General features: G+C 37.1%; 1 protein-coding gene across 1 annotated transcript in view; it reads right to left on the bottom strand.

Moving 5' to 3' along the window:
* The window catches only part of ALDH1A1 (aldehyde dehydrogenase 1 family member A1), a 40737-nt gene that overhangs the window by 20465 nt on the left and 5296 nt on the right, over nt 1–14976 (bottom strand). The window contains exons 2-4 of the mRNA XM_088130386.1: nt 6638–6742; nt 3339–3479; nt 1356–1485 (exon numbers count right to left, since the gene is read on the bottom strand). Of these exons, the coding sequence (XP_087986512.1) occupies nt 1356–1485; nt 3339–3479; nt 6638–6742 (376 nt within the window). The remainder of the gene's footprint in view (nt 1–1355; nt 1486–3338; nt 3480–6637; nt 6743–14976) is intronic.

Here is a 14976-nt window from a genome sequence, read left to right as displayed (position 1 = left end):
AAGGGACAAAAAATGGATTTCTTGGATTTCAAGTAGTTAAGACACTGGAAGTCAAACTGGAAGAAGGTTGTGACCTTCCTGTTCTTTAGGAAGGCTGTGAAGATCTGGCCTTTCCCCAGGTGCTGGCCCAGGATGTTAGATGAACCCCGTATCGGTGTGGTTTATGTGTTTGAGTCCGTTATATAGTGCCTTGACTACTGTATTATGATTTTCTTAATTCTGATTTTTTGTTTGATTTACAGAGGTTTTATTATATTGTTTTTGTTGATGTTAGTCACCCAGAGTTCATATGCAAAGTGGGCACCATATTAATGTTCTAAAATGAATAAATCAGTAACTCAGTAATGCAATAAAGCATATTTCTCTCTGTCTCCATAATCATATATTATTTGCCCATGTGTAAATGAAAGAGGCAGCATGAGAAAGTTATGTAATTCTGCAGAACCAATGTCTTTAAAATCCCATGAATGGGTCCCATGGAATTAGATGATTATTTTTCCTGCTGTACAGGGGTTGGAGACTTGCAGCCCACAGGTCATATATAGCCTTTGCCCCCACCCACTTTTTCTTTTTTCTTTTGCAGTCCTAGAGTTGCAAACAATTAAACCACAATTTTTATTTTCTTTTAAAAAAGGAAATAAGCATGTTAACACTCTTCCCCAAAGGATTTCTCCAATGGGAAAATTCCCTTCCTTCCTTCCTTCCTTCCTTCCTTCCTTCCTTCCTTCCTTCCTTCCTTCCTTCCTTCCTTCCTTCCTTCCTTCCTTCCTTCCTTCCTCCCTCCCTCCTTTCTTTCTTTTTCTTTCTTTCTTTCTTTCTTTCTTTCTTTCTTTCTTTTTTTCTTTCTTTCTTTCTTTCTTTCTTTCTTTCTTTCTTTCTTTCTTCATCTATCTCTATAAAAAGGCTAAAAACAACATATTTCCTGCAGCCTTAGATACTGATTTTTCTTTTTTAAAGCAGGGCTCTTGAGAAAAAAAAAACATTGCTCAATTCATATGGTTATACAATCCAGTCACCCTGCAACATCACTTGGTAAAAATAATGTTAAGAGCTGTATTCTTACACACACACACACACACACAACAAAAGCATTTATGATGAAACCTGCTAATCTTTGTGACTGAAGGAATTTCAGTCAGGATCGAAAGCTATAGAAATGAATTACACAAAATGTACCAACCATTAAATAACAAAAAAACCAACCCTTGCTGATAAGCCTTTACCAGTATACTTTTATGTAACAGATTTCTAAAGGTTACATTTTTCTCAGATGAAAAAGTTCTTTAACTGAAGCCTTATTTAAATTCACATTAAACCAACTTTATCTCATGTACAACTGGTCTGGAGTGACTCACCCATGGGGATGGTACGTCCTTGGATTTTATCAGCCCAGCCAGCAAAGTAGCGCAAAGTGTTGATACAACCACCTACGTCCATTAGGTAGGCGTTCGAAAAAAGCTTTCCCCCATTAAGACTCTCCATTGTCTGAAACAAAGAATGGTTTAAAAAATTAGTCATGGTAGATAAATGAAAGAATGCAACTGTCTATAACATGGGTTTATTAAGAATTACACTAACCAGGTCATGATAATTTAAGAATGGCATTGGGAAAGTAAGACTATCTTCAATAGGGGATGGACAGTATGCCTTAAAATACGAATTTTTTAAAAAAGCAACTGGACATTATGATCATATTGAAGAAACGTATGTAATGAAGTGAATATGTAGCTTTGAGTGGTTTTCTAAGGAATAATTCCACCGTGGCTGTTTTGTGGATGGTTATCTAACTAGAGCTGAGACATGCATCTCAAACGATAGTGCTCGTCAGCATGTATGAGCTCGAGAAAGGAATTGTTTGATTTCAGAGAAGACTGCAGCCAGCAAGCATAATCTTTGCTTGCCTTTTGCTATATTATTTCGCTAGAAGACGTTGCCAGTATGATTTCTAGAATGGAATTCACTCCATGAAAAAAGGAAAAGACTGCATTTTGAACTAAGCCCCAGAATGGAATTCTTTATTACTTTTTTCAGACTACTAAGTTATTCATTCACTTCAGTAGTTAGATATAACAGTCTAGCTGTACAATAGTAACAGATTTTTCAAATGCCTCCTTCCACAGTTTAGATAAACTACCAATTTATTAAAAAACCAAATATTCCATCATAGCATAAAAAGACCCCCCTCAATTAAATATTGTTACTTCATAGCAACCATTGTTACTCTACCATCCAAATGCTAAAATGAGATTAAACACTGAGAGTAAGGACAGCCAACCTGGCATTCTGATAAACCAATGAAGATCTTCACGGCTGAGGAAACCCCCCAGTAATTTCCCAGTCTTCACATATCATTGGATTTCAAAGAAGGATGATTAAAAGTAAATAAGATTTTAATGTGCATATCAAAGTGCAGTGCTATCACTGCAACAGAAAGAAAGGCCTGCTTAAAGAAATCTGGATTAGAAAGACAAGTCTTTATGGAAAAATAAAGATATTTATTTTATATTTATGCATTTGTTTTTGCTTGCTGAGAAAAGAATGGAAAAGAAATGATTAAACCCACTAGGATGGGTTTTACATTTATTTTCATTCTTTCATCTGAAATACATCCACATTCTTCGAAATTAGTCAACAAGTTCATTCAATTTTTCCAATTTTCCCCCTCATTTGGGAGATGATAATCTCTGCAGCAAAGTTATAGTTGACATTAAAAAAAAAAAAAAGGCTTTGGCCATATAACTGAAGATTGTACTTTTGATTCTCAGATCCTGGGTAGAACAGTATCAAACTAGGTGGGCCTGTGCAGGAAAGCAGCAAAACAAATCCAACATTCTTGTAATTTTAAAATTCTTCTAAAATTGTGACTGACCTAAATGCATAAAATATAAATAGTATCAGAGGCACCTAGGAGTTGACGACTGGAAAACAGAGGGAAAGTTAGGTTGATATTGATCTATTCAGGAATGGAAATTTGGTGACTCTCCTCAGTACAACTTGGTTTTCAAACTAATAGTGGGAGCATTACCTGGTGACCTCTTCCCTTCATTATTTTTCTTCAGTGGCAATGATGAAATATGACCTTATCACGCTAGGTGACTTTTTAGTCTTGCTTAAGATAGACAAGGGAGATGCTAATCTACCTTGTATAACAGACTGAACACAACAGGCCTGTTTTTCTGACAATGGGACTGTGTGGGTTTCTCAAATGAACTATGACTTTGGACTGGTTGAATTCTCTTAACATAAGAATATATCTTTTCACAGAAGTACTCAAAGATATCAAGAGAAACTCATCTTAAAAAGATGGATTTGCTTAAGAATCAGTATTTTAGACTTACAGCTAAGAGGAGACGGTCTCTTTCAATTAAATCAGCTAGTTTGTTCAACAGCCTTCCTCTTTCTGAAGCATCTGCTGTCCTCCAGCGGGATCCAAACTCAAATGCTTTCCTTGCTGCTTTAACAGCTTTGTCAATATCTTCCTGCAAAGAAACCACAGATGTGATGACACATTTATTTTGCTTGAATCATATCAATACTTCTTTGATCGTGATTTTTAGTGAATAACAATTCTGCAAATACCCACACCTGCACAACTCCAGGCATTTTCCTTTCTTAATGCTATTATTAGTACATACCAACATCTTCATTCTCCAGAAAATGTAAGTATAACATGACTGCTAACAATTCTGACAAGGCACACAGGTGTATCTTATTGAAACATATTGAAAAATTGTGTTCCTGCTGAACACTGTATAAGGGAAAACATTCTTTCTCCCCTCAGCAAAAGCTGGTCTTAGCAAGTCCACAGCATAAAGAATTTAATGCTAGAAAATTAAAATTAAATCTAGTTAGTGAAAGAATGATTATTAAGCTCCATGGTGCTAAATAGCAGAAGTCCATACAAGCGGAAATAAGCAAATTACTATACCTTTATTCAGTGTTTAATGAGACTTATAAGCAATAACAATCTTATGGAACTCTACTCAGAAATAGATCAGCAGGCTGTGTATAGGATTGACATCTAAGGCTTAATAGGACTTGTAGACATGTATAGAATTGCATTTTTTTCTTCACTAAAAATATAATCATGTTTTTAGGTCTTTCTTGTCTTAGTGATCGTAGGGTGAATGAACAAACTAACTGAAAGGATATTATTTCACAGTCCCATGTATGTCTTTGCTTTATAACCTCTTAATTTTCTGAGCGAGGAAAAAAGTTTTCTGAAATGTACAATCCTTTGTTATATGTTATATCAATTGTAGACACAGATTAAAGCCCTAAAATGTATTGGTTCATTTACTAAATACTAGAATCTGGAGTTTACACTGACTTGTACAATCTGTAGATTTGTGCACTTCAGAAAACTATTTAGTTATTGGCAATTGTTGATACTGTACGGCTTAGGGCTTGGATATCTGATGGACCACTTGTCTCCAACCGTTTCTGCCTGCCTGGTATGTTCTGGCAGAGTGGGGGTGCTCCAGGTACCCTCTATTATATGTTGTCATCCTGTGGGACCAAGGAAGTGTGCCTTCTCTTTCACAGCCCCCACTTCCTCGAATAGCATCCCCCCAGAGATCAGGACAATGCCCTCCCTCCTAGGGTTTCGGAAAGCTCTTAAAACTTGGCTTTGGCCCCAGGGCTGGGGTTAATATATTATTGTATTTGGGGGGCATTGTTTTGTTTGATTTGTGTTGCTTTTAAGATTGTTTTAGTTTGGGCTGTCTGTGTGGTTCTGTTTTTAATGATTTTTTTGATTTTCTACACCACCCAGAGTCCATCAGAGTTGGATGGCTATAACAAATTTGAATGAATGAATACATACATACGAAGAAAAAATGCTGAATAGAAAATTAACCTTAACTCAGATTGTTAAACCTTTTATGAAACAACAACAAAAAATCTAAATTATTGTAATGAATTGCATTTGTAATGCTTTTTTGTTTAAGAGGAGATGATAAAATGAAGTGAATAATTATCCAGGTCTTTGTCCTCTTTAAAAAGTACTCCTGGATATGGGTACGTGATTCAATTGACATTACAAGGAGAGGTCAGTCATACTAAGGAGATGTACAGTTTTAAAAATACTCCTAAAAGGAATCTTTGGACTGAATGCAAAGAACAAACTTTCTAAATGACCTTCAGTACTCTACAAATTAACATAAGGTTTCATCAGTCACCGAGTTTTTCTTAGTACAGTTCAGGAGTCTACTGCAGCAACTTCAATAACTTTTGTAATCAGACCAGGATTCCTCACTTAGATCCATATGAATCTGATTTCCCAACTTTGACTGAGTATCTTCCCAAATTATCAGGGATTCCTTCTTTCATCCAACCTTAAAGGACTAGAGACAAGACTACAGCCAAAGGTACGGTAAAAAGATGTTCTAGTTTTGTCAGGCCAATCCTCATTTTTGGGGAGACATCCTGGACACTAAACATCTTCCACCAAATGAAGAAAAGGTCTCTGTTTCCAGTAACTTGCCAATTCATTCAGCAGTAGCAATGAAACAACTTTTGTGTTTGCTACTCTTTACAATTATGTGAGCACTTGAGAAGGACTACTGTATATGGTCATCCAGATTTCTGCAGTATGGTGATTTCACTTCAGGTCTTGAGATATAGTAGGAAGTACAGGAAACAATAGTCATAATAATAACCTCAGACTCTCTTGGCAGTGCCTGGATTTTCTTCATTTATCATGTTTGGGGGTTCTGCCAGGTGGGAGTAGGAGATGGAGATGGAAGTTCATTTCCTGACTGACAGAGGGAGCAATTGCTCGTTAGTGATCTATTAACAATGTTTAATGATAATGTATTTAATTGATAAGCCAGTTTGATCTAGTGGTTAAGGTACCAGGCTAGAAAGCAGGAGACTTGAATTCTAGTCCCGCCTTAGGCACGAAAGCCGGCTGGGTGACTTTGGGTCAGTCAGTCTCTCTCAGCCCAACTCACCTCACAGGGTTGTTTTGTGGGGAAAATAGGAGGAGGAAGGAGTATTAGGTGTGTTCACCACCTTGAGTTATTTAAAAAAGGCCACCAAATCAGAAATTACCCTAAGGCAACACACAATAGATCAATGTTTTTCAAAGCTGGCAACTTTAAGATGCATGGACTTCAACTTGCATGCTGCTAGGGAATTCTGGAAGTTGAAGTCCACACATCTAAAAGTTACCAAGTTTGAAAAACATTCCAATAGATTAAAAACATCATCAAAAACAAAATGTGACATGTAGTAGTAGCAGCACATTGAGAAATACATAGAAAAAGAAAATCCCAGCAACCACTCAAGCAGGATCACAAATCAGCCTGGCCCAGAGCCTGCTTGAAAAGCCAAGTTAACCATAACTTGGTTAACTTGGTTTGACTGGGCAATCATTTTGCACCCAACAGAAATATGGAAGTGTTTGGAATTGTTGAAAGCTTCTTCATGACTGAGAAATCCTTCCAGATATTAACTACCTCTCTCTCTGCATGTGTCTTTGCTATTTTTGTCTCAGAAACTTGGGGAACTGAATTATGGATTAACTTAAATATGTAAATGTATACAAATAGATGTGTTCCAGGTTTTAGTCTTGGAGTGTTGGTCATGCTAGCCAGAAAGGAAATCCATGACATAGCGAAGATTAAAAGCATACCTTATCTCCCTCTTCCAGCTCACAAATTTTCTCTCCTGTTGCAGGATTATGGACTGGAAATTTTTTGCCACTGGCTGAATTGTGCCATTCATTGTTTATAAATATCTGCAAAAGAATAGAATGCAGAAGTAGAAATTGATGTTGTTAAATACCATATCTCATTTCTCTGATTTTCCCCACATGCACGTTGCAAAGAGCATGCCATTTGGAAATGAAAAAGGATGCTGAACAATCATGTTCTTCTGGAATGTCATAATAGAAAACTATTTAGACAGAACAGTCAAGTGTAGGTCTTGGCATCAACAAAATGGCAGGGGAGGGGGAAAGAGATAATTTCAGCTTTTAAAAAATTGTTCTGGCTCACATAGCATTTAACTGAAAATGGTATTTGGAACCCAATTTAATCACAAGCATGTGTGTGCGTGTGTGTGTGTGTTGGAGAGGAAAGGAGGCAGGGAAGAGAGTCCTTTAGTAAAATCTTAATGCTTGGATAAACTGGTCTTAGGACTGACTGGTGGCTGAAGAGATTCTTTGTTTGCAGCCTGGAGGTGGAGTTAAAAAAATATTTTCCTTGCTCATTTTCAACAGCTCACTGACCACTAAAGATCACTTAGATGGCTGGTATTCACCTTCCACTATTTCCTCTCTGTGGTATATCATACCCCATTCAGTCTTACCAATTATGCCTTAAACCAGGTTTTCTCTGTATCTGATGTGCCAAGAGAGTCACAACCTACTTCCAGGGTATGTAGGTAGATAGTTATATATGTATGTATTTAATCAATCTGTATGCTGCCTCAATCACAAAATGAATTTGTGGTGGCCTACATAATAATAGGTTAAAAGCAACATTACAATAATAAAAATAAATTGTAATCTCACAGTGCGCACATGGCATGCCCAAGTTTTTTGGGTTCCCGCCTGGTAGTATTTGTAAGCTACAATGTGGTAACCTAGCTGGATTAAAAATAAGCCAATGCTTCCTTAATCTATTTTTTTTGAAAACTTTAATGTCCTTCTACCATCTTCTATGAATACTCTTTTCTAGGGCTAGTCTAGCCATTCCTTGTGGAATGTATAAATGTGGGGATGGGGTGGGGTGGAGATACAGAAGAGCAACAACAACAACAACAAAAAAACAGTTCAGCTGAATTGTCACTTATTGTAACTCACTAAATCTGCAGTCATTTACCCTTTCTTCAAATTCACTTACACGGGCTTTTTCAAGAAGTGGTAACAATGGTAGTACTTAATGGTAGTACTTCTAATTTTATTAAGAGCAGTAATGGAAGGACCTCTCCTCGCTTTAGTACAGCTGTGTAGGGTGGACCATGAGCACATGTTTTCTCCACCTACCATACCAGTTAATCTCTAATATCCTCATAGAGCATGGAGTATTTGAATGAAGAGTATGTGTGACAATTCAACATGCACAGGCTATACAACAAGGTTCTCCCTTTGTTCTTCCCTGCAGTGAAATGTTATACCACCACATGGACAGTCAGAGATGTTGATGGCACTTCAGACACATGGATGATTATGTGTATGCTCCTTTTTATGTATATGGGATGGACTGGAGAGAAGATCATCTGATCCAGCCCCATCTCCTCATTTCCCCTTATTGGCTTAGGTTTTTTTTTTAATTAATTTTTATTAAAGAGGTTTTTGTACAAAGCAAAAACAATACAAATTTAAAGAAAAAAGAAAGTAAAGATAAGTAAAATAAAAGTGATAATAGGAAAGAAAGAAAAGAAAAAAGACAAAGAAAGAAAGGAAAAAGAAAAAAGATACAAAGAAGTGGCTTCCAATCTTCTTTACAGCAGTTATAAATGCATTTATATTTTGTCCTCCCCCCTTAAGGTAAAGCTTAGCTTTTAGACTACAAATATATCATGATATAGGTATCTCATTTTCCCACATCACGAATTGAGAACCTAAGAATAATAATGGTAATAATGGTATTACTTTAATCTTATACATACTATGATTTCAACAACTGGGAAATCATATTGATCTCTTAAAAGGCAGATACATAATAATGAAACCATCCAATTTTAAATAATGAAGCTTTTTATGTATGAAATGTTAACATTGAGCAAACAGGGAAAATAAAAATGGCTTCAAAATCTCTTTTATGAGTAAAATAAGCATATCTTGCACTAATTGAAGAATGTTATGGGGAACATGGTAACCAGGCCTAGATGCAGATTTTAAATGAATAAATAAAGCCAACAGTGATCTACTCACAATAAAAACTAAATCAAGCATGAATGAGTAACAAGCAGAATGTTAAGTGAAAAAAAAAGAGTTACTTGGCAGCAAGTTTAGCTCCTAAAGACACAGAGAGAAAGGTAAATATTAATATAACACTGCTGAGTCTGTGAAATGACAGTATGTCAAATTCATGTATGTTTGTGAAAGAAAAAATGATGAGGCATGCCTTTTTTGGAAGTTCTCTTAGCATGCATTTATCACCACATTTTGGCCATTGGCTCAATGGCTTACATCAGGCACTTTTTATTATTTCCTCATGTCATTATTTCCAGTCACAACTTGGTTATAGCAGAACCAATATGGACTGCAGAACTAAATCTTTTATTTAAGTTTACAGGGGAGCAGCATGATGGGAAATACAGAACCTCAAATTTATTTATTTAAAAATCTATACTTGTTCCCCTAAAAATTTTCCATGAAACTTAATCCTAGATTAAAATAGCATCAGTGTCCATCAATACATCCTATGCTGTATTTAGGGCACAATTTATGGACAGAATTTCTCCACCTTCCCACATAACTCTTATAGTCTCCCCAGATGTGTTCATGAGTCTCCAGAGCTCTCTGGAGTTCTTAGGATCTGTGAAACTAACGACCAGGAAGAAGTAACGGAGAACCCTTGTTGTACAGCCAGGAGTCTGATTCTGTCTGGATGGGTTACAAAGAGCCAGGATGGTGGAGAAACACATTGTGACACTTTGGCCTCCAGTTATTGTTTCAATATATTCTATATTGAACTACTCAGGTTTTCAGTTAACTTGATTGGGCTACGGTATTTACATTTAATGGGCAGTATTATCTAGAGCCAGAAATCACTGAAATTCTTCAAACACAGATGCAGTAGGTTTTCTCTGACAAGATCCAGTTACCAACATCACTTCTACACTCTGGACTGGCTTTCATTTCAGAAGACTTTCCAAGGTACAGGTAGTCCCCAGTTTAAGTACAAGTTCCATTCCCAAGGTCTGTCCTTAAGTCGAATTTGTACGTAAGCCGGAACAGTTTTATTGTATAATTCTGTATAAGTGGAATTGTGTAATTAACTTGAGCCATTGTGTATTTAACTTGAATTTTGCTACAATAGGCTCCATTTTTAACTATGGGTCATCCTTAAACTGGGCATTCTTAACCCAGGGACTACCTATACTCTCATTTAGAATGCTTTGTAGTAATTTACTTTGGAAATAGCTATGGAAGATAGGAATAAAAACCTTCCTTTCTCAAGAAAGGTCACAGCTGGCACCACAACCCATGTTAATGAAAAGCTCATCTGAATGTATTGTGATCTAACCTGTAAGGAAGAATATCACCCAAATCAATCCAACAAGACTACATTCCATACTCTTCTCTTGGCACAGATCATTCACCAAAGCAGCTGAGGCAATATCATTTCAACATAATGAAAGTGAGGTTGAAATGGATCCAGATAAACAATACCATCTATTAAAATTTGGAGCTATGTTTGGTATATCACCATGTATCGTATTTCATCCAGAAAAGGAAAACTGGATTAGTAATTTAAAAGGACCCTGAGATCTAGAGAGAGTTTTTGTAAGAAATGCTTCACTACCAGTTGTCAAGCCCCACATTACATGGCACAACCAAGGAAAAAAATAATCACACAGACATCAATAAGGAGCTTTAATGTAAGAATTTGGAGGAAAGTACATAATCTTTGAAACTGCAATAGAAACTTCTAGGTTTCATTTATTAGAGAGTTCACTGAAGCAAAAGTCTCTTTGAATGTTTTGAATCTTTTCTTCCTGGGCTTTTTGCAGCCTGACTTGAGTTTCTGTTTATGAGATAAACTACTAACAAATTTCACTCCCATCTGCTGGTTGTTTATGTCTAACATTCCTCCTGTGACTTTCCCAATCTCCTCAAAATCTCTCATACCAGCTCCATTGAGCTAATGAGACTACATTCTCCTGTAGCAGGATGTAAAACATTTCTTAGAACCATCTTATAGACCCTACCGCCTGTTTAGATCTTGTTACCTATGATAAGTAATAGTTTAGCATTGTTAGCTCCAAGGTGGATCCAAGCACAATGCCTACATTTTTGGGTTTTGATCATGAAGCTTACAGGAACATACTGTATTAATTGATACAGACCATTGCCCCATCTAGCTCATTATTCTTTACACTGACTTGCTTTGGCTCTTTAGGATTATGCATAGATTTTGTTTTTCCAACCCTAGCTAAAGATGCTGGGGTTATTCAACCTGAGAAGCTTTAGGCAGAAAGGAGATGATCCTACAACTGATTGTCTCTTCCAACAGCCAAAGACTGAAGTGCAGTCCATGTGGCATTATTAGAGCAAATAAAAGCAATTTATCTGCAAAATGATTTGTAAACAAATCACAGATTCCTCAGCATTTGGAAAAAGCCTAGGTAATTCTGTTTTCCATCATTAAGAAGTACTTCATATGGTAAGTCATGTTTGGTTGGACTTGCCTGGGATCTTTTTTCATCTTACCTATTGCTTTATTACCCCAAGTTCAAAGAATAGAATTGGTACCGATCAATGGGAAAGATGATCATAAGGCAATCATAATCTTCTTGAGTAATTTTCTACTTCAAACACTAACTAGAGATTTGGTAAATCCATTAACCACATAAACAGGAATTTCTCGTACCAACCGCTGCTGGTTTTAGAACCTCCATGCTGGAACTCATTAAATGCCCAAGGTTACTATCTCTTAATCTAATCTAAATGAATTTACTTGGTGTGAAAATACATTAAATAACCCCATGCCCTGAATATCTTGGAATGAAAGTAAATTACAAATACAGTGGTACCTCGGGTTACGAACTTAATCCGTTTTGTGACTCTGGTCACAACCCGAATTGGTCGCAACCCGAAGCAAATTACTTTCTTTGGAGCCATGCTGACAAGCACACCAAAAACCTTCCAAAACGCCACAAAACACACCACAAGCCTCACTGAACGTCTCCTTGCTACCGCAATCTCGCCCACAGGAAGCCGCGACCACGTGGCAGCAGGGAAAATGGCCGTGGATCCGGTTCGTAACCCGAAGCGGAGTTCGCAAACTGAGGTAAATTTTTGCGGCCGGAGCTGGTCGTAACCTGAAAAGTTCGTTAACAGAGGCGTTCGTAACCCGAGGTACCACTGTATTCATGAAAGGATCAATTTATAAGGAAATTACAGTGAAACCCCCCCCCCCGCCTTTCTTTAGCATGTGAGAAAATTACTATTCCCTTCCGCTCAATGTTCGTTCCCTGGTCCTTTTTATATAGATAAATTCTGCTCAGCTTACCTACATTTTCATCCCAACTTTTCTGAAATGACACAGAAGTTGACAACCTGATATCCCCACTCCTTGAACATTTTGAATTATATTTCCATCATCTCTGGTGAATGCTGTCCTGGACTGATGGAAACTGTGACCCCAAAATTTGGAAGGGACTAAGTTGCTTGTCTCTGTACTATGGCAACAAAACTCTGCTTTTTGTGAAATTGTTCATTCATCAATGTCTTGCTGACCAATGTTGTTCCCCTAGGAGCTACAGAAACCACAGGTTCCCTGGTTTGATCCTAGGGTCACGTCCATCTATATGCCTGTTGACACCCTAAAAAAATTAGGCAGAATTTATCTTTGCAGAATTTATGTTGATTTCCCTTTTGTCTCTCTATGTACTTAGCCATAGTGTTCATAACAAACCAGGATGTCATCAAAATGATGACACATACATCAAGTTCTCACACAAATAGTGTGATTAAATAAGGACGTTATGATATCTGACTCAAATACTTTAGTTACCTTTTTTGTGTGACAATGTTGTGACATGTGTTGACATTTACCCCCTCTTGTAGATACCCATGACACTTAGTTATTTTAAATTTTATTACTGTTTCTACAAAATGTGCATAGAACCGACATAGGATGAAAGCTTGTAATTTCCTGAATCTTCCCTGGATCTCCTTTAAAAAATTGGTATCCAACCGGCTTTTTTCTAGGCTTTTGGGACTAACCATGATTTGAGGGAGAAGTTCTATATTCTTGCTCAATCAGCAATTGAAGAACTCTCCCTGATATTGAAGATACCATCCTGGTTCAATGACATTACTGTATAATCTTTCCAGATGTTCTAGAATATCTTCTGTTGCTACCTCAGTTTCTGTTAGTTGTTCTATTTTTTGCCCAATAAAATCAGTTCAGGCTTGGATTATATATTTAGTCTGTTTTATATCTTCTGTAGCAAACATGGAGACAAAGAATTCATTCAGTTTTTCTGCAGTCTCTGTATTTTCCTCGAACATCCCTTTCACATCTTTTCATTTAGCAGCCCGACAGCTTCCCAGACTGTTTTTCTGCTTTGAATTAAAGAAATGTGTATTGTTTCTGTTGTTGTTGTTATTATTATTATTATTATTGCCCTATGTTCCTCAAAAATTTTTTTGCACTTCTTATTGTCACTTTACACATTTTCTGCCAGAGCCTCTGTTCCATCTAGTTTTCCTGATTAGGACTGACTTCCCATTTCCAGAGGGAAACCTTCTTAACTTTAATAGCTTCTCAGCCACAACTAGAGACCCCTGCTGGCCTGAAGATCCTTACTTCAAGCAGTCAGTTTTGGCAAGGCAGAGTGCACATTGCCTCTTTTGAAAGGTGGAAGAACAAATAAGGTAGCAAGAATATCAACAGCTGTGCTACACCTGTCTGAACTGGCCCTCTTTGCTCTGAATAAGCAAGAACAAGTCCTGGAAAGTATATGATGAGGTGCATGTTTACTTTGCTAATTGTGGTTTTGGTTTCTCTCTATAGCATAATGAAACATGGATGTTCTCTTGTGCAGTCTGTGAATCACTGACTTTGGATTTTGGAGGGGAAAAAAAACAAGTTTAAGAACTTGCAGCCTAAAATATTTAGGTATGCAAAAATTTCGATCCAAGATGGATGGTTTTAAAAATAAACTAAATAACCCTTTGGGTCATCCTTTGACAGAAAGGTACTGCAGTCTGATGTAACCAGAATGAACATTAAATTTTAGGCTGACCCTATTTTTTTTTTTACCCCAATGCTGGATGGTCCTGTGATCATCTAAGAAGTATCTATATCATAAATAGAAAAATAATTGTAGTGGCAAACTTCAATAATAAGTCAATATTTACTTACCTAAACAGATAAACGGAATGACCACGGGTGGGCAAAAAAGCAGTGGGAGTGGAAGCGACTTCCGACTTCCTGCCAGCTTCCCCATTGACTCTGCTTGTGGGAAGCTGGCAGGGAGGATCGGAAATCATGATCAGGTGACCGCGGAATGCTGCAATAGCCACAACTTTGTGAATAAAACTGGTGTGAACATTGAGGAAAACTGAGTTCCAGAGGTGTAATGGGTCCCAGATTTTTTATGCATTCTTTAGTGGATTTTAGGTACCTTGATTCAACAGTTGTTGCAGCATAACGCACCATTTGGGCTAACTTGAGGGTACAAACAGACAAACACAACGACAGTTTTAGTAGTATATAGAAAATAGTATGGCTTGTACCAAGGCTTTTTCTTCTTTTCAACTGTTTCCTTACCTGCTTCTTTCTCGAGGCCACAGATCCTATACTGAGGATGCCACAGCTCTTCTGGCTCCCATTAGCTGAGCTGATGTGATGTCACAGAAAGAAATCCTAGTAGATGTTTCTCTTTAGAAAACTGTTTAGTATAAGGTTTCTATTTGAGGTAGGATATAGATCCTTTTTTGGGCTGTGGGTGGCATCTGGCCTTTGAGGAGCAGTGCTGGAACCACACTTCACAAAGGCAATGGGGCTAGATTTAATAACATAATATATAAATATAAAATATCATGATATTCAATAATTGTATACTAATATATCACATGATATTATATATATATTCTATCCCATTAAAATTGTACATTGGGGCTAACTTTGGAGGAGACCTGAGGCCATTGGGGAATACTTGTGACCATGGCCATCGTTTGGCACCTCTCAACTCTGACTAAGGATTGTGAGTTGATGCTTTATGTTCAATATGTGGTCTATGAAAACAGAACAATTAGGTTTGGATCAAACATATTTGAACTGTGAT

This window comes from Python bivittatus, unplaced genomic scaffold, assembly GCF_059951505.1.
Source record: "Python bivittatus isolate LINGU-HERP-01145 unplaced genomic scaffold, Pbiv_v1 ctg000850_np1212, whole genome shotgun sequence".
Taxonomy (NCBI): Eukaryota; Metazoa; Chordata; class Lepidosauria; order Squamata; family Pythonidae; genus Python; species Python bivittatus.
This window is presented reverse-complemented; position numbering and strand designations above follow the sequence as displayed.